The sequence below is a fragment of the Bidens hawaiensis genome, unplaced genomic scaffold (assembly GCF_021521415.1).
Source record: "Bidens hawaiensis isolate Kalapana, Puna unplaced genomic scaffold, B.hawaiensis_p1.1 tig00007125_1, whole genome shotgun sequence".
Classification (NCBI taxonomy): Eukaryota; Viridiplantae; Streptophyta; class Magnoliopsida; order Asterales; family Asteraceae; genus Bidens; species Bidens hawaiensis.
Window position 1 is genome coordinate 726,293 of NW_027491489.1, and position 20,356 is coordinate 746,648.

Here is a 20,356-nt window from a genome sequence, read left to right on the forward strand (position 1 = left end):
CCGGCTTATTACAAAATATCTAAATAAACGAAACTACTATACAAACTGACTTACTTATTATACAACCTCTAAATAAGCAAACTAACATGCATACTGATTTCATATTTTTTTACATAAACGAACTACTGAATGCATAACTGAATATACACAGACATATTTTTGGCTTTTTCCTCGAATTTTTTAAGCATAATAACGTAATGCTTAATACTAGAACAAATACAAATACAAATACAAAATCAAAAACAAATATAATTACAAATAAACCTAGTAAGCCTGATCGTCTCGTAACAAAATGCCGGGGTTAAACAAATGAAAAATAAGTCTAAGAAAGGTTTTCAAAGGGACCCAACCCCCCGCCCCTCACATTAACCATCCTCATATGTATAATGTGTGAGGCCCCAACCCCCAGTACCCACATTCGCGCTCATCCAGATGAGGCTTAACCTAATTGCCTCTATCACTTTTGCATTTTGTCAACTACGATCTCGTAATCCATGAACATCGATGAAAGCACTCAAATGACATGTGTGTACTATATATTATATGTGTATTATATATATTTGGGTCAACTCACACACGTACCGGAGGAATAGGGTTGATGATATAAACATGTGTACATGTCCCCATGACTCGTTATCCCCGCCTAAACGACCCCATTTTCAACTTCTCATTATGAAAACATTTATGAGTAAGACTATTGAGAAGCTGAAAAACCAACCATGACCAGAAACCTATAACTTGGCATTAATGGCAATAATTAATAGTTAATAACTTTGGATTCTGAACACTCTTCGAGGTACTATCGGGCTAAAATTTTTTAAATTTCCCCCATCCCCACACTTGAGGTTTACATTGTCCTCAATGTATGAATACTTAAACATTGTCCACAAATTTAAAATAGATAAACGATTAATGAACATTTGAGGGACGGGGTTGAAATTGACTTTTTGACTATTAAGCAATTTTAAAATTCGGGGCTCAAATGTGATGATTCTACTAGCAAATATACAATTACACTTTTAACATTTAAACTAATAAAACAAAATAAATTAAGAAACCGAAAGCACCTGATATATATATATATATATATATATATATATATATATATATATATATATATATACATACATGACTATGCGGTGTGAAACGTGGCTCATGAACACTCGTCTTCTCCAAATACCATAACCGAATCTGCAAAATCTCGAAACGTGTAGAAGCAAGCTTCTCACAAGTGTAAGACATCGGTCTTTAAATAATTTTGATTTTTTTTAATAATTTAATAGACGATTATCGAGCCGAATTAGTTAGTTTCATAATAAATTTTTCTAAATGAGTTAAAAATGTTAAAAGACCTAACTCACTTTCGTAGGAATCACGATTGCATTTAGCGTATGCAACAAGCCCTTTAAACCCCGCGATAGCCCGAGTGGACGAGTAAGGTCTCGTGAGGGTTTATCACCCACAAAGTTCCAAATACAACAAAATATACAACTACCGAACCTAGAAGCACATGTAATTAACCATCAAGTGTCTTCATAAACGGGTGAGGTTACAATGAAACTCACTGATTCCTTACCCATGTTATGAATGTCCTCCATATCCAAATATGGCTTCAACCTATAGCCATTCACCACTTGCCTCATGTGGTCATCAAAACCTTCAATCTCGTATTGCCCGTGATTCCCAGCTCGAACAATCAAATACGGGCCCATCCACTTGCTTTTGAGTTTACCCGGAAAAAGCTTCATCCTCGTGTTGTAAAGCCAAACTCTTTGACCAACTTCAAAATTCTTTAACCGGATTTTAGCATCATTTACCCTTTTCATTTTCGCTTTATAAGCCGATGCACACTCGTATGCCTCATCCCGCAGCTCTTCGATCTCGCATAAGGCCAATTTCCTAGCTTTACCTGCATCATCATAACTAGTGTTAACCTGTTTAGTGGCCCAATAAGCTCGTTGTGCAATTTCAATGGGTAAATGACAATCCTTGCCATATACAAGTCTATAAGGAGTAGTACCAATCGGCGTTTTATAAGCCGTCCGGTAGGCCCATAAAGCATCGGTCAACTTAGTTAACCAATCCTTACGGTCCGTCCGAACGGTTTTCTGTAACTGTTTAATTTGCCGATTAGACACTTCAACTTGTCCACTCGTTTGTGGATGGTAAGGAGTTTCAATCCTATGATCAACCCCGTATCGTTTAAGCAACTTACCGAATTTAAAATTTTTGAAGTGGGACCCCCCATCACTAATGATGGTTCGGGGGATTCCAAATCTCGAGAATATATTAGATTGAACAAAGTTTCAAACAACAAGATGATCATTCGTCCTAGTGGCTATCGCCTCAATCCATTTAGATACGTAGTCGACGGCCACTAGGATGTATAAATTACCGTAAGAGTTTGTGAATGGGCCCATGAAATCGATCCCCTAAACATCAAAAATATCAACAACGAGGATCGGGTTCAAGGGCATCTCATCCCTCTTAAAAATGCTCCCGAGTTGTTGACACTTTAAACAGTGTGTCGCGAACTCGTGAGCATCCCTAAACAATGATGGCCAATAAAAGCCACTCGTCAAAACTTTTCTAGCTGTTTTCTGGCCACTAAAGTGACCCCCACACGCGGACGAATGTGCGTGTTCCAACACCGATCTGACATCCTCCTCGGGTATGCATCGTCTGATCATTTGATCTTCACCAATCTTGAACAGGTCCGGGTCATCCCAAATGTACCGTTTGGCTTGTGACATCAAATGCTTCTTCTTTCTCCTTGGCCAATGCATGTCACCTGAAACTTTAAAATTAACAATATGTGCAAACCAGGGGTTTTGGGAGACTGCCATGATTTGTTCAGCTGGAAATGACTCGTTAATGGGTCTGTCATTGTCTCTATTTTCCACCATGATTCGGGACAAGTGATCTGCAACAACATTTTCACTACCTTTCTTGTCCCGAATCTCTAGATCAAACTCCTGAAGCAGCAAAACCCACCTGATTAATCGCGGTTTCGCGTCCTTCTTATTCATGAGGTACCTGATAGCAGAATGCTCAGAATATATAATGACTTTACTACCCCAAATATAAGACCGGAATTTATCTAGAGCATATACTACCGCTAGTAACTCCTTCTCGGTTGTGGTATAATTCAATTGAGCATCCGAGAGAGTTTTACTTGCATAGTATATAGCAACGGGTTTCTTGTCAACCCGTTGACCCAAAACAGCCCCGACCGCATAATCACTTGCATCACACATTATTTCAACATGTAAACTCCAATTGGGTGATTGCAAGATCGGGGCTTCAACTAATTTCAATTTCAAAATGTCAAAGGCCTTAGCACATTCATCATTAAAGTCAAACGGTTCTGGTTCTGGTTCTCGTTCTGGTCTTCCATCTCTGAATTTCTGTTTTGTACTCGGTTCTGCCGAGCTAACCTCTCGATTTCGGGCTCGTAAATTAATGGAGACTGTCGGCCCGAATGGCGGGTGCGCATAAACCTGTAATCTGCACAACTAACACAACCCGCGTAAAATACAGAAAAATAAAATTTAAACTAAAAATGAAAATTAAAAACTAAATTTTAACAAAAATAAACACAAAAATCAAATAGCACGAAAGACACTAAGCGCACTAACTCCCCGGCAACGGCGCCATTTTGATGACCGTCGTTTGAGTCAATCAAGTACCTAATTAAACTAAATAGTTAGAGCAAGTAGGGTATCGTATCCACCAGGAGTATGTGGTCAATGCAAATCGTGTAAACAAGTTTCAGTAATATGAAGTAGTAAGTTTTAGTGCTGATCACACAAGAAAATAAGATTGATTTTAATAATAATAAAGCAAATAGCAACTTTCAAATAATTAACAAAAACAAATCACACCCGGGTTTCAAGTAAGAAAATATACAGTAATCTCATGTTCACTTAACAGATAAATTGTCAAAGATCAAATCACATGACTAACTAGGCAAACCTTAGGCATCAACAATCGCTTACACACGACACTGGTTATCAAACAGTCCCTGCCAGTGTGACTCAGCTAAGGGCAATTGTATGCTTCATCATATTTAAACTAGTCAAAACAACCCTATAAGCAATTATTATAGCAACTGGCAAACTAATCGTTCCGATTGAAATAAACCTAAAACGACTGAGTGCACGGTAATACCAAACATCAATACTCATAGATCAATCATAATCAATTACAAAATCATTCGTTCTTAAATACTTGAGAAAACTGAAAAATACAAACTCTACATCCCGGGTATGACTCGAGGAGACTAGCCACCCATGGTGATGATTTGGACTTCACTTGATGTTTGGCAGGCCATGGATATGATGAATGGATGAATAGAGATTAACTAATTTTTGTATTTTTCTTCTTTTCTTCTTTTTTTCCTTTCTCTGTTGATCCGTCTTCTGCCGTCAAAATAATAATAATAATCCTTGGTTCATAACCTTCTACAACAATATACCTCGTACTCCTCTTTTCATGAGCCAATGACTTTTATATTCTTGTGGGCTCCATATTCCTTAGCCTTGGGTTTTTTTTCATGCATTCAAAATTTCACACAAGTAAGTTAACATATATTAATCATTCTTTATTATTATTATTATTATTATTATTATAGATTAAAAGCAAGATGTCGGTGCCACAACTCATTTTAGAAATATTGAGTTTGTGTATTTATGAATTTAGTTTCATGGTTTAATCAACTTTGTTGGTATAGTGGGTTGGCTAGAGTTTGTTTTGGTAACCATTTTAGGTTTTCTTTGCCCTGGTTCGAACCTCTTTGCTGTTCATATATATTCCTTTTTCCTCTATCAATTGTTAATTTGGTGGGTTGTGAGTTGTGATCACGTTTACGTCTTTGACTTTAGCATTTTCTTTAAATGTTTATTTTAAGTATAGTAATTTGAAGAAAATTAAGTTTTAATTTAGTTTCGGTATTGTAACGAACTTAAGTGATGCCAACTAAATACATAACGTCCCGTCGTCGCAACAACCGTGTTTTTTTTTAATTTTGGTACCGTAACGAACCTAGACAACAAGGAAATTAGTTTTTATGTTTACTTCTGATACGATAACGAACCTAAACAATACCGACTGAATGTGTGTCGACTCGCCGCTGCAAGGCCCGTGTTTTGTTTTTTCTTTTTTAAACATGATAATTTTTTGAAATTATCTTTTGTGTTTAGTTCCAGTACCGTGGCAAATCTATCGATACTGGCTAAATTTCCGCCAACATCCCCATATTTTGCCAACCGAATAAACGTGGTTTTACATATATTATTTTTTGTATCATAAACTATATGCTTTCATCATAAGTTGTACGTGTGCTGGCACTATTTTGGATGTTTACATATCATTTTTTTAATTTAGATGTTGTGATGAAGTTCACCGATACCGACTGAATTTGCATTAAGCCTCCGCCGCAACGCGGCGAGTTTTAAACCTAGTTAGTATAAATTAGAAGTTTGGTGCCACAAATTTAAAGTGTGTTATTTTTGTTTTTATATATGTAATAAGAGTTTTGTCTTTAAACATGGATGTTGGTGTTGGTTGGATGGTTGAGTTGATTATGGTAAATGCTTTTTCAAGATTGGAACTAGGGATCAAATCTCTAATGGAGCAAAAAGTTGGTTATTTTTTCTCAAGTGTGTTACTTATGATTTTGGTTATTTTTTATTTATACATATGTTTATGTAAAAGTGAGAATTGTATATCAAATTAACTTTGGTATGGGCCGGATGGTAAGAGGAACCAACCGAATTCGCTTAGAATCACCGTGTTTGTTTTAGTTTCGGTACCGCAACGAACTTAACGAAAAAGAACACCAATATTTGTTTTTGTTTTACTTTCGGCACCGTAACGAACGTGACGGGGACCGACCAAATTTGTGTAGACTCATCACCTCAACACTCGGGATCGAAAACACTTTAAGTTTTATCAATGCCCGAGTTTTACTGACCGACGTCACCTCATTGGTCAACCTCAATTTCTATACTGTTTTGTTTTATTTTTTGTTTCAGTTTCGATATCATAACGCACATAGCCAAAACTGACAATTCGCGTGCACTTACCACCTGCTTTGGTTTTACCACCGTCTGGATTTTACCAACCTGTCCCGGCGCAACGCGCCGGGCAAACCACTCGTTATTATTATTATTATTATTATTATTATTATTATTAAACTCCGAATTAGGCGCGCATCAAACTCAATTTCCCCGAGACTTTAAAGCAAGCTCACAAATGTCACCAATTAATATCTTTAATGCTCAATGACCTGAAATACAAAAACACACTTGAAGTACCAAAGTTCACACTAAAAACTAAATAAAACCACTAAAATAAAACATATAAATACATGATTTACAACCAACCATCAAATCTTCATATTCGAATTCGAATCGAGTCAAATTTTAGTGTTTCAAGTTCGAATCAAATTTTGAACACCCCTTATTTACGTTATGCTCGTTACAGTAACGAAACTAAAATAAAGAAACAAAATTTTTTCAGCCACTACGGTGCCGTCAAATGGCCCAATCAGATGCAGTTTGTTATATATAATAATAATTGATATCTTGGCTATGTGTTCATTGCAAATCTTTTCGATTGAAAATGATTTAAGTTGGGGAGTTGAATGTTTTTTTAAATATGTATATGCAATTGTTGTGTTTGTGCTTTTAGTAGGTTATATCTTTGTGGAAACACATTACTTTGTGTATATATCAAACTAGCTTTAGAGCCGTGTCACACATGGGATGATTCAAACATAAAATTACAAGTAAAGCAAATAATCATATAATGTATATGAAAAATGTATTACATCTATGCTTGTATCTATATTAGTGTCCATAAATTGATTTTATTTTTATCATAAAATGATTTTTTTAAATGAATTTAATAAAAAAAATGCACGTGCAAAAACGTATCCGAGAACATCTTTCTATTGAAAATTCTATTCTCGGTGTCATATATGTATAATTTAAAGAATTTTCTTTATAAACCAATTTCGGAAATATGACTTCTCATACGATAGTAGTTCTAACCATTCAGCCAAAATAAAGAAGAAGTGTTACCTTTATTGATATATTATTGATATATTTATTAATTTACCACCCATCGAAGGAAAGGAGAACATTAATTGTCACGACGGATGTTCTTCAAGAACTATGTTTTTCTAAGCTATACCTGAAATAGATTTTGATAAGTTTCAGGGGCTTCTCGACTTTGTTATAATGACGACATAAAAAATAACATTTAAACCATTCAATTTTGTGAACATTTTGCTTCATGTAGCATAGTTTTGCATGACATGTTTCTCATACAACATTCTGATCACAATTGAATGAAAAGTTAATGCTGACACAAATATTTTAAATTTGATAAAAGTTAGAAGTATTGATAGGACTGGAGTTGCATGTCGAAGTGTTCGCAGTCTTTTCTTAAATTTTGATAGTCGAGGAAAAAATAGTCAATTTGTCAAATCCCGAACCTTTTGATTATTTACAAAAATGCCCTTGAAAATAAATTTGAAACCCGAATCATGTTTAAAATTCTAACTTTCATCATTTTGACATTTTAAGTCAACACTTTAAACCCGTAACAAATTTGACGATAAACCTGTTTGTATTTTCAAACTTTAAAAATATTCAGATTTCTCATTTTTGACTCGTAACAAATTTTGATCTAAATGTAGTTAACTTGTACCAACCAATCTATTTACCAACTTTTGGCCAATAATAATCATATTTGAGTTCCACAAAAAACCCGAAACAATCCTTGATAAAAAAACTAAGAAATTAAATATGATAAACTTTGTTACGTCTGAATGGGATTGGTATACATTATCATTACATTTTAACACGTATATATAGTTTACTAAATTAACCGAAAAAATAAATGAATAGATTTAAAACATATATTTATAATTTATAAATTTATATGACAATTTACAAGAATAATAATAATAATATATAAATGAACTGAATTTTAAAAAATGGATCGACTTTTAAGAATATATTTATAATTTAATGATTGAAAAATTACTTTGTAAATTGAAAACATATTCAACTTTTGTTTATTACAATCTTCTATAATATATATAGTAATGAAAAACATTTGAAATTAGATTCTTTTCAATCTTTAATAAACATATTTTGTTGTTGATATTTGAATTTCATCAAGTATTTTGAAATATATAGTAAAATAAAATGTTAATATTTTTTTTAAATGTATAAATATAGTATAAATAAAGTGTAAAAAGAAAGTGAATAATTATTGATTCATTACATAATTAAGATCTTAGTCTTAGAGGGAAAATAATTATAAGAATTAACTAAAATATGACAAGTGTTTACAATTATTTTAATTTATTAGAGTATAAAGATGAAGATTTGATTATGTTAATAGTGAAAGACATGAAAGAAAAAAGGAGTTTTACAAGAAAAGAACATAGGAGGTAGTAGTAGTACGTTGGGGTCTCAAATGTAGGTGGCAACATACTGAAGTGTATTTGTTGTAGATAACTGGAAACTTTTAATTTCACGCAGATTGTAGTATTTGTATGCCGTACTCATGATATATTGCCATCTCAGAGGGGGTTTGGTGGTCTCGATGTGTTTTCAAAAGTTTTTTTTTAAACCCAAACATTTTTGGGTGATTGTGCTGCTAGAGAGAGAGAGAGGTGTTGCCCTACTATTGCCGGTGGCTTTTAGGCTGTATATGAAGGCGGTAGATTTGTGTAGCCTTCTATCTTTTTCTCTTTTGTATTTGACTTGATGATAGTGAGCACAAGCTCATCTGAGAGGTTGATTGCTAGATTTTCTCGGTAAACTTGCTTTCTTTTCCTTATTAGTAAAGGGGGCTAAGGACGTTCGCGGAGTCCTTGCCTTCCGTACCGTCGAAAGGACGTTCTTGGGGGGATCCCGCTTCTAAACATAAGGGATGATAGGGGTCTTGGGGCCCGGCCTACCAAATCAAAAGGGTCGTAGAAAAAGACTTTTTTTGGATGTTGAAGGTTGAATCTTTGCCTCTTATTTTGATTCCATTATCGCCTCAATGATACTGCTGTCGAGTTCTCTATTTAAACCCTATGCGACGTTGGTATTATGTAACATTGGTGTTGTGGCAACGATGCTCTCCTTGTGCACAAATCTTTTGTAACGATACATAAATTTCAGAGAAGAACATGAACCAATCATACACCCTAAGCGAATCCCACATTGGTCGTGGATATAAGAGATTTTTGGTTTATAAGTAATTGTCTTGCCTCTTAAATCACTAACGTGTTTTGGACTTAATGCTAGTGGACTAGAAGAGAGTTCCACAGTCAAGTATGCTCAGGTGGAAGTAGTACTAGGATGAGTGACATTCTGGGATGTTTTCACCGGGGCAACCAAATACAAATTTGTAAGCTTTTCGTGGACAAAACAAACAATGTTGGTAGTACGAGGGCCGGATGTTACATGAGTACCATTCATTTTGGGTGTGTTTATTTGTTTGTAACATATGCTCTGCTGATTGCATTCTTCGTCTTACTAGTTGCTATGGTTTTGGCGAGTTGGTTGTTCTGGGCGTGGGTGTATATTCGTCGGTGTCATTTTCGGTCCTCTTCAGTTGTTTCTTAAATCTTACGCTATGTCTAAGCTATGATGACGTTCTATTATTTGGAAGGGTAGCGTATGTTGCATCCCATACATAGCATATATCTGAGCTTCAAATGTTAAGAAAATTTTTTTCTTTCACATATCTAGACCCAAACCCGACGCAACGCACGGAAACTAATTACTAAATACCAATTAAGTTCTATAAAACTTAAAAGCAAATTTCCTGGACCTGACAGAAGTGGTTGTTAGAGCAGCCCGGTTCATTCATTCCCAAGCCCACTTGTTACCAAGGCCCAATGGATAGTAAATCCTAGGATCCCTCTATAAGATGAACAACACAATCCATCCAACATCATCCTATCCTCCCATCTTACTTTGCTTCTCTCGATCAAGGGTTTGATCTTTCTCTATGTCCTGTTTTTAAATTCGTTCACTGTTTTTTTTGTTTCCAGTTTACAAATTAAATTTTTATTCTTCATGTTCTATGTATTGTTATTATTTAGTTTTGATTTTCCAAAAGGGGGCTATGACGACTCTATGTGATAAGGTCTCGTTCGTCGTAACGGTGATTGATAATCACCTTGCCGACCATCCTGTTATATCACCACCCATAAACTGAGTCCTTGAATTTTCTCTTCCTTCATTTTTATATTTTTTCAATTGGCCGATGATTAAATATAAAACTTGACAAGCATATGTCTGAATCTAACCGTGTTGTTAATTCTAATCTTCTCTATGAGGCCACTTATTTCACATTACCAAACATTTGTTTTTTATTCTTTTTTTTATACAAGCCGATGATGATTAGATATGTATATGCGTAATGTATGATAGTCATGATTACATTAATTCTACTGCCTTCCTTCTGAGGTTTGTTGGTTTCATATTAATATTTTGAATTATAGAAGTTCATATGACTATTAAATTGCATAGTTCAAATGACTCTATGTGATTAGGAATCTTTTAGTCTTTCGCTCCTATCTGATGAACTCTCATATCAAGTCATTTTAAGTTATGTTTATGTTTATTTTTTTTATAAATAAAGTGGGATAATGCCGACTCTATGTGATAAAGTCTCGTTCGTCGTAATGGTGATTGATAGTCACCTTGCCGACCATTCTGTTATATCACCACCCATAAACTGAATCCCATATGTAGTCTTTTTCTTATTTAGATTTTGGCAAATGATTAAGAAAAACTTACACAATGACAAGCATATGTCTGAATCAAACCATGTTGTAAATCTATTTAAATGATGCCGTTTTATGTCCAATTTTGAGTGTTATCTTGGTTTTTAATTGTTTTTTTAACCTATGTTGTACCGCAGGTTTGTCTTAAAATGATACAGGTCTTTATACGATTTTAGATTATTCATATGATTACGTGATAAATTAGTTTAATTATTCTAATAAATCCAAACAAATTCAAATATAACCATGTAAACAAATTATCCCACTTTATTTATAAAAAAAATAAACATAAACATAACTTAAAATGACTTGATATGAGAGTTCATCAGATAATGATTAAACCAATCATCATAGGTTTGAATAACCTACATAAACCAACATATTAAAAATTGATGTTAAAACAATGGTAGTGATTAAAACAATTTAATTTGATATACAATATAATATTTAATTGGTTATGGGGGTTTTGATGGCGATGCTACAAAGGAACGTATGCTTAGGTTTAATTGTGTTAATATGATTGTTTTAGGGTATATTGTAAAACGAATTTTCTCGGTTTGATATTTTAATCATACGAATCAAATAGATCCAAGTTTTTTCAATTATGAGCGTCGGTGAGGCCTATTATGATATAAGGAATTATATTATTGATCTAATTTTAGAATTGGGTTGAATATAGGAGATCGGGTTAACGGGTATGGTTTGATTTAATAATAATTGGAGATTGGTCCCTTGGAGTATCGAGGTCGATACATAATAGGTTTGAAGTATAGTTTAGGATACAAAATATGAAAGTTGTCTATACATATTAAATAATAAAGCGGTATTTTATTGATAGAATAACTCAAACATTGAAATGGGTCGGGTAATGGTTACAAAGTAATAATGAGAAAAGCCGAATTGTTACAGTATCCCCTACTTGTGGAAATTTCGTTCTGAAATTAGAGAATTAGCAGTAACAATTATGTGGTCTTCACGCTCCCATGTAAACTCTGTGCCTTGTTTAGAATTCCAACGGCCCTTAACCAAGGGTATGCAAGAATTCCAACGGACCATAACCAAGGGTATGCAGTTTCGTTTGGTTACTTTGTCCTTGTGATCCATGATTTCAACGGGTTGTTCAACAAAATGCATAGTCTCGTCGATACGAACTTCATCTAGGGGGTTATGGAGATTACCCTTAGCAAGACTGAGATTCGATACATGAAACACTGGATGAACATTTGAGAGTTCAAGAGGAGGCTTGAGTCGATAAGCAACTGGACCAACAACTCTATCGAGGATTTTAAAAGGACTTACGGATCGAGGAGCTAGTTTTTTTTTTCCAAAACGAACAGCTCCATTCCAAGGAGATGCTTTGAGTAGAACAAGATCACCAACACTGAATTCAAGGGGTTTCCGTCCCTTATCAGCATAACTCTTTTGACAGCTACGAGCGAATGTTTTGACGAATCTAAGCAATACAATCGGTTGTTTCATGCACTAATTCTAGACCGGTGATTTCAAATTCCTTAACTTCGTCCCAACAAATCGGTGAATGACATTTACAACAATAGAAATCCATAGCAATACCTTGGTCAGACGATTACCCAAACACTATCGTGTTGCTTACGAGTAGGATGAAGCTTTGTAATGAAATCCATAGCAATACCTTCCTACTTACATTTGGGAACAATGATTGCTTGAGTAAGCCAAAGGGTCGATGATGTTCGACTTTCATTTCGGAGCCCGTGAGTTATTTAGAAACACAGAGAGATTCAATGTCTTTCTTCATTCCGGGCCACCAACAGATGGAATGAAGATCAACATACAGATCCGCAACGGGATGTATGGAATATCGTGACTTATGAGCTTCGTCCATAATAAATGTGCGAAGATCATCACGATCGGGAATCCATAAACGGTAAAGAAAGTAAAGAAGACCATTGGGTTTGGTTTCTAGTTGAGTTTTAGCACCACACGACATCTCGTCATACATATTGCCTTCGGTGACAGATTCGTGTTGGGCGTCGAGAACACGCTTTTCGAGATTATTTAGACTAGAACACAAGTAACAAGGATGGATTTGACTTCCATCTTACGATTGAGAGCGTCGGCTACGACATTCGCTTTTCCCGGATGATAACGAATCTCGCATTCATAGAGGTATTGGAGACTCTTATGATCGGTAAACGTCACACATTTCGTACCATAGATGTAGCGCCTCCAAATTTTCAAGGCAAATACGACGGCACCAAGCTCTAGATCATGCGTCATGTAGTTTTTCTCGTGAACCTTGATTTGTCTCGAAGCGTATGCGATAACCTTGCATCTTTGCATGAGAACACAATCGAGACCTTAGTTAGAAGCGTCACAAGAAATGATGAAATCTTCATTACCTTCGAGAAGAGTAAGAAGTATTGGAGATGGCGTCTTCATTAACTCGAATTTGATGATAACCCGAACGGAGATCGATCTTCGAGAACCATGCGGCTCCATGAAGTTGATCTAAAAGATCATTGATACGAGGAAGCGGATAACGGTTCTTGACGGTATGCTTGTTGAGTTCATGGTAATCGATGCACAAGCGGAATGAACCATTTTTCTTCTTCACAAACAAAACAGGTGCGCCCCAAGGTGAAGAAATCGGGTGAATAAAACCCTTGTCCGAGAGTTCTTGAAGTTGACTTGAAAGTTCTTGCATTTCGGAGGTTGCAAGACGGTAAGGGGCTTTAGCTAAGGGGTTAGCTCCGGGTATAAGTTCAATCCGGAATTCGACTTGGCGACATGGGGATGTCTGGAGACATCATCGGGAAAGACATCGGGGAAATTACGCACAATTGGAATGTCAGATATCTTCTTCTCTTTACGCTCTTTCTCTACCACGAGAGCTAGGAACACAACATGCTTTTTACGCAAAAAACGTTGGGCTTGAAAGCATGACATTAGGTTAATATTATATGTAGGTATCACCGGAAACGTTAAGAACCCGACCGTTCTTGAGAGGTATACAGGGGAATTTCTCGAAACACACAACTTCAGCACGATTAAGAGTTAACCAATCCATCCCTACAATAACGTCGAAACGACCCATTTGCATAGGAATGAGGTCAATACAGAACTTGACTTTATTAAGAGTTATTACGCAATCCCGAATTACCGAATCAATACTAATAGAATTCCCATTGGCTACTTCTACGAAAAAAAGGCTTAAATAACTTATCCTGAGGCTTATCAATAATATCCGCAACATCCAAAGAAATAAAAATCTTATCGGCACCCGTATCAAATAATACCGAAGCATAATGATTATCAATGAGGAACGTACCATTCACCACATCGCTAGAGCTTTGAGCTTGATTCACATTCATCATAAAAGCAAGACCATAGACCCTTGAAGGGTCTGAGAACTTGATTCAATGGGGGAGCTTGAATAGTAGGGGCTTGAGTTGATGCAGATGAAGGATCAATAAGCTGAGGCATTTGAGGAGCATAGGTTCGCGGTGCATAAACCAGAGGAGCTTGGGGTTGGTAGGATTGCACTTGGTAGGCTTGAGTAGTATAGTGTGGTGTGGGGTACATTTGGGCTTTGTGGAGCATGTGTGACATAGTGGGTTGCATGCATGACATGGGCTTGATGAGCATGGGCAAGCAATGGGCAGGTGTTGCAGAGATGGTTAGGGTATCCACAATGGTAGCAAGCACGGTTATTTGGAACACCGTGTTGAGCAGGGTTAGTAGCAGGTCTAGAATTAGGTGGGGCAGGCCGTGTTTGAACGGCTTGCGAACCAGGCGGTGCTCGACAAACGTTAGCAAGATGACCGTAACGGTTGCATTGGGTGCAAAGTCGGCACATGGATTGAGCAGGGTGATGACATTTACATTTAGCACATAAGGGATGAGGACCAGTGTACGATCTTTTGTTTGGGGCATTTGGGTTATGTGGAGGTTGGTTATTGGGTTGTTGATTGCATAGTAGTAGTAGTAGTACTGGTAGTGGTAGTGGGAGTGGTGCTGGTAGTTGCTGGTGCTGGTGCTGGTGCTGGTGCTGGTGCTGGTGCTGTAAGGAGTTTTGGGTTCAGCTTTGGCATCGGTGGATGAGTCGGTTTTGGTCTTGTCGGGAGTAGGCTTGGAATCCTTTCGGGACAAGGTTCCATCCCTAACATGACTGTCGGTGAGGGAAATAGCTAGGTCCATAGCTTTAACGATGGTTAAGGGGTCACAACTCACCACGTCATCACGGAAATTGGTTGGTAAACCGCGAGTGTATTTCTGAATACCACGGCTCTCGGGGGCTACAAAGTGGGGTACGATACGGTAAGTTCACGGAAGCGGTTGGAATAGGTTGAGTTATCCTCACCGATTTGCTTGAGCTCCCAAAACTCAGCCTCAAGCCTTTGCAGTTCATGATCAGGGCAGAACTCTTTCTTTGTCGCCTATTTGAGATCCACCCAAGGCATGGCTATAGCCAACTGGGAACCTTGGTCGTCTTTCAAGGCATTCCACCATGTGATTGCTCGGTCCTAGAAAACGCTCAAGGCGAACTTAGTCCGCTTGGCATCCGGACATTCACAGTGGATGAACACATTCTTCATCTTCTCGAACCATTGCAGCAGTTTGGTGGAATTTTCCTCACAACGAAAAGAAGTAGGTTTGGAACTCAAAAAGTTCCGAAAGTCATAATTGTTCGGTGCACCCGAAGTAGCAGATCCATTAGAGCTGAGGCTCTAGATTTGGGTTATGATCGTAGGCATAGCAGCTGCAAACTCCTTGGTGATTATAGCTGCCAGGCGGCGACCGTGAGAACCAGATGAACGTCGGTGAAGACGGTGGTTTCTTAGTGAAGACATTCCATGAGAAACGAAATTAAATAATTTTAAGATGAGAGTAATTGGTGTAAATATTTATGAGATGACGCAACTAATGAGGTTAATGTGAGGTAACTAGCTGAGGAGATGTGGTTAGTATAAAAGTTAAAATTTAGTTGATTAAGTTAACTGCACAATAAACGAAATATATTTTGGGTGTTGGCCTCCCATGAGCTTTCCATGGCAATTTAAATGACCCAACTAAACTAAGAACAAATGCAATGGAGTTGGACGGCCCATGAGCGTTACATGGCATTTTAACTGTACAAACTAAATAACGATTTAAATAAGTGAGCTGGACGGCCCATCAGCGTTAAATGACATTTTAACTGTACCAACTAATTAGCGAATTATCAAGGCAAGAGAGTTAGACGGACCATGAGCATTTCATGACATTCTAACTGTACCAATTAACTAACGAACTAACGAAATTAAAATATGGGTAGTTGGAGTATCATGTGAATCATCACGTATGATTACTCCAACAAAACATAAAAACAAATTGGGAAATGTAGAGTAGGTGTACCCAACTAACAATTTAAAATAACATAACTCAATAATCAGAATAGTGGTTTACCGAATTTAGCCACGAATCACCGTGAATTCGGTTTAAAAACGATTGCAACCGCTATTGCGGTTACATTTGACAGCCTAGGGTGTCGGTCATATGACAGTTGTGTCCCGCTTTGGCCTATAAGATCGAGTACTATGGTCAAGTTATCCTCCAGGTAAGGAATAACATCTTACCTTGGGTTCTCAGAACCGGTTTGCCAATGGCCAACTCACAGTTCTCTCCCCCTTCCAGTTACTACAGGACTTGTCACATAACCTAGCCCTAAGGTGAGAGAGTAAAAACAACACTAGAGAATTCTTAAGGAATTATCCAAAAATAAAGGCAATCTAATTGATTTAAATTAAATAAAAAATTATTTTTGAGATTGAGGCATAGTTTTGGAGTTGTGTGTGTGTGCATGACAATAATTTAATAAACAAAAATAAATTATTAACTAAGAAAGTGGTAAACAATTAAGTAGAACACATAAGGCGAGCAAGTAAGCACGTATGGGGCTTCTAAGCATGTTACTAAGGCACCACTAACGATCTATCTTAAACTTTCTGCTCTGATACCAATCTGTCACACGCCAACCTAAGACGGAAATGCCGGAGCGTGAGCTGATTGTTCACAACTCTCAAGGTACTATCATGCAATAGTTAAAAAGCGACACTATGTATTAAATTAAATTAATTATTCAAATAATTCCAAACAAATTCAAATAAAACCAAGTACATATAAAGATAAAGGCAACAATATAATTAATATTTCAAAACCTAAAACTAAGTCTTGATTTATGCTTCTAACATTAATAATCTCTAATTCCTTCACCAATCCTGATATTTACAAACGAAAACATGCACATGCTTATAAAATAAAATAGTTTTGTTAACATAAGGTTGAGTGAGTAAAACACAAGTTAATTGAGATACAATATAATATAAAAACGCAAAAAGCTGTTCCCGTGAGATAAACAATTAAGCCAATAAGTAAATAAAGAGTGTCGGTAAAACCGTTGCCTTACGAAGTGGCATTGGCCACTAGGACGGTCGTATGATCATGATATTACTGTGATTATGATAGACCTCTCCGATTGCGAACAAATAAAACAATTAACATGTAGCAAGTTAGGCATTTCACTGATATACACACAAGGATTAAACAGTTTCCAAGTGTGAATACTATATAATAGGTAAATATAATATGATACGCACATGTCCCCAAAACATTGAAAAATAAATAAAAAAAGGGAGTAAATACTCACCTTATCGATATGCGGAGATTTGTATATGATAAGAAAATGAATACTATGAGTCACGCTCGTCGAGAATCAGTAAGAATAAATCCTAAGGAAGAGTGATAGTCGGAAAAAGATTATGAGTTAATAGATAGACTAGAAGAGAGTCAAGATATGAACGGGTATTGGAAAGTTAAAATATGTTATTTAAAGTTTTTTTTATAACAGTTATTAAAATTATATTAGTGTTAGTATATATATATATATACACACACTTTTACTTAATAAGTATTATAGTTGTAATAAATAATATATATAAATAATGATTCCGGATCGATCAGTATTTGTGAAATAATAAAATATTACATTTTATTATTATTAATAAAGATCTCTTTTATAAATTGAATGTGGCTCAATGGTAGAGCACTCACTTTACTAGTGAGAGGTAGGAGGTTCAAACCTCACTATCACCAATTTATATGGAGATATGAGGGATGACTTTGGCTTGTTAGGGTTCGAGTCCTGATCTCACCCGGTTTTACTGGCTTCTCGCTGTCGTGCCGTTTGGCGGGCGTGGGGGTCGGGTTTTATCCGGGGAATCCCTCAATAGGTGGACCGCTAGGGGTTCCGTCTGTCCGGACTAGTGGCCGGCTCGGGCTACCTTTAGCCAATGAGGGCCGCGTACGGAGTACCCGACGTTACTTATTTGGTCGTTCAAAAAATAAAAAATAAAAAATAAAAAATAAAATAAAGAACTCTTTTAAATTAATATTGTAAATAATAAATAATAATAGTATTTATATAAAATATAACCTTTTATAAAATACTTGAACTTATACCTATATTTTAATATGTTAAATAACGATAAATTTTAAATATATATTTTAAATTAAAACCCTTTTTAAATATTAAAACCCTTATCAATTTTTAATAATCTAATATATATACATGTATACACACACACATACATATATATATATATATATAGGGGGTGGTTAATGTACACTAATATACTAACATACATTAGGTACGTGAGGATCTGGAGCGTACAATAGAACGCGGTGGCAAAGTTGTAATTAAAAGGAAATTGACAATATATACCGGTTATCAAAAGGGCAATTCCGCCCAGATAATATTTCAAGTTAACATCCCACTCCGCGAATCAGTTCTCCAGTTTCCCCCAAATTAGTTTTCAAACACCCCCAATTCCGTTCGTCAATACGTTTTTGCAATAAACGGGAGTTCCTCGAAACACCATGGAGTTGAATGCGAGCTCGGCCGGAAATCCTAATTCAACGAAGCTTCTTGTTAAGGATAAAGAACGAAGGTCGAAGGCGATCAACGACAGACATCAAAACGTACAAAATTCAGGTAATACATTTCTAATTTGTTAACCTAGAACATATATTGAATTAGGTTTGAAGTTGTTTGTTGTTTTGATTTGTAACAACAAACAAATTAGCATAAGCTGTTACTAGAATTTTTTTGATTTGAAACAGAACGTGTTAATGTTTAATTTTGTTTAGTAAAAAGTGGGTGGGTAAATTTGAATTATCAACAGAACGTGTTAGAACATTTAAAAATGCATAGGTGTTTTAAGATTGGAATAATAGAGGTTGAAATCATGAGAACGTATTAAAAAATGTTTCTGACAACACTGATCATATTTTTTTGTATGAAGATGTTGAAAAGAAAAAAAGAAAATGCATAACCAACCGAGGAAAAGCAGCATGAACTTGCAAATAAGAAAGTAAAAATAAAACAAGCCGAAGAAAGAAATTCCGACTCCGACTTTGAAACACCAATCAAATCATTGAAATTCAAAAAGAAAAAGGTGGATCAAAAGCAACATGATAAAAATAAAAAAAAAAGGAAAATCAGAAGCCGAGTTACACAATTCTGATTTAGACTGTGAAACACCAAAGAAAAAAGCCAAAAGGCCAAACCCTCAAACAAAACGTTGTAGAAAACCTTTTCAAGAATATATAGATACAAAGCTTTGGATGAGGTGTGCACCAGGTAATATTTTTGAAGTAAAAAAGAGAGAGAGAATTATAAAGAAGCTTCAACTGTTCAACTTTTCTAATATCCTCGTCATTTAAACTTCAATCAAAAATTTCATTGTTACTTTTATAACATTCTATGAGTCCTATAGCAAACACACCGCAATTCATGAAGTTGTCATTTACCTATTAAAACAAAAGTAATGCATATATGTAATAATACATCATATAGTATCATTGCATATATATAATACATCATAGTTCACATGCTTTTAATATATGATAGTTGCATATATGCACAACAACACCTTGAAATATTCAATATGCCTCATAGAAAACACACCACAAATTGTGAAGTTGTCATTTGACAACTAAACAAAGGTAATGCATAAATGTAATACATTATACAATAACACTACATATACGTAATACTACATATATAGTTCATATGCATTTAATATATAATAACTATATATACGTAAAACATTTGCATTGCACATAGGTAGTGCATCCGTATTGCATATATGCAATACACCATACCATAATCGCATATACGTGATATACATTGAGAATGCGATATGTAATGCATCTGTATTGCACATATGTAATATAAATTTTTAGCATATGTGCAAAACACTAACATTGTCCGTATATAGTGTATTAGTATTGCATATATGTGATACACCATAACCGTGTACAAGTGTAATACACTAACAGTGCATATATGCAATGCATTGTTAATGCACGTATGTAACATATTATTAAAGTATGTATAGCATTTGTGTTTTTTTTTGTTAGAAGGCACCCCGGAAAAATCTATAACTAAGAAAAACAATACAAGTCAAAGTACTATTGACCCTGGTACATACCTAAAAGGACAAACTATCCTATAAATCCAACAATAAGTCCAAG

The 20,356-nt window shown here is 35.7% G+C and overlaps 1 protein-coding gene and 4 non-coding genes across 5 annotated transcripts; 4 read left to right on the forward strand and 1 right to left on the reverse strand.

Moving 5' to 3' along the window:
• Window positions 1-10,135: 10,135 nt before the first annotated feature.
• LOC143634573 (small nucleolar RNA Z43) lies at window positions 10,136-10,237 on the forward strand. Its single transcript, XR_013153884.1, has one exon. It is a non-coding gene; the product is annotated as a small nucleolar RNA Z43 (small nucleolar RNA).
• A 169-nt stretch (window positions 10,238-10,406) lies between these two features.
• Window positions 10,407-10,487, forward strand: LOC143634575 (small nucleolar RNA U83). The gene has a single exon (XR_013153887.1). It is a non-coding gene; the product is annotated as a small nucleolar RNA U83 (small nucleolar RNA).
• A 31-nt stretch (window positions 10,488-10,518) lies between these two features.
• On the forward strand, window positions 10,519-10,607 carry LOC143634572 (small nucleolar RNA snR60/Z15/Z230/Z193/J17). Its single transcript, XR_013153883.1, has one exon. It is a non-coding gene; the product is annotated as a small nucleolar RNA snR60/Z15/Z230/Z193/J17 (small nucleolar RNA).
• A 54-nt stretch (window positions 10,608-10,661) lies between these two features.
• On the forward strand, window positions 10,662-10,763 carry LOC143634574 (small nucleolar RNA Z43). Its single transcript, XR_013153885.1, has one exon. It is a non-coding gene; the product is annotated as a small nucleolar RNA Z43 (small nucleolar RNA).
• A 956-nt stretch (window positions 10,764-11,719) lies between these two features.
• Window positions 11,720-12,283, reverse strand: LOC143634559 (uncharacterized). Its single transcript, XM_077102600.1, has one exon. It carries the CDS (start codon window positions 12,281-12,283, stop codon window positions 11,720-11,722), a length of 564 nt encoding a protein of 187 aa, XP_076958715.1.
• Between the last annotated feature and the right edge of the window lie 8,073 nt (window positions 12,284-20,356).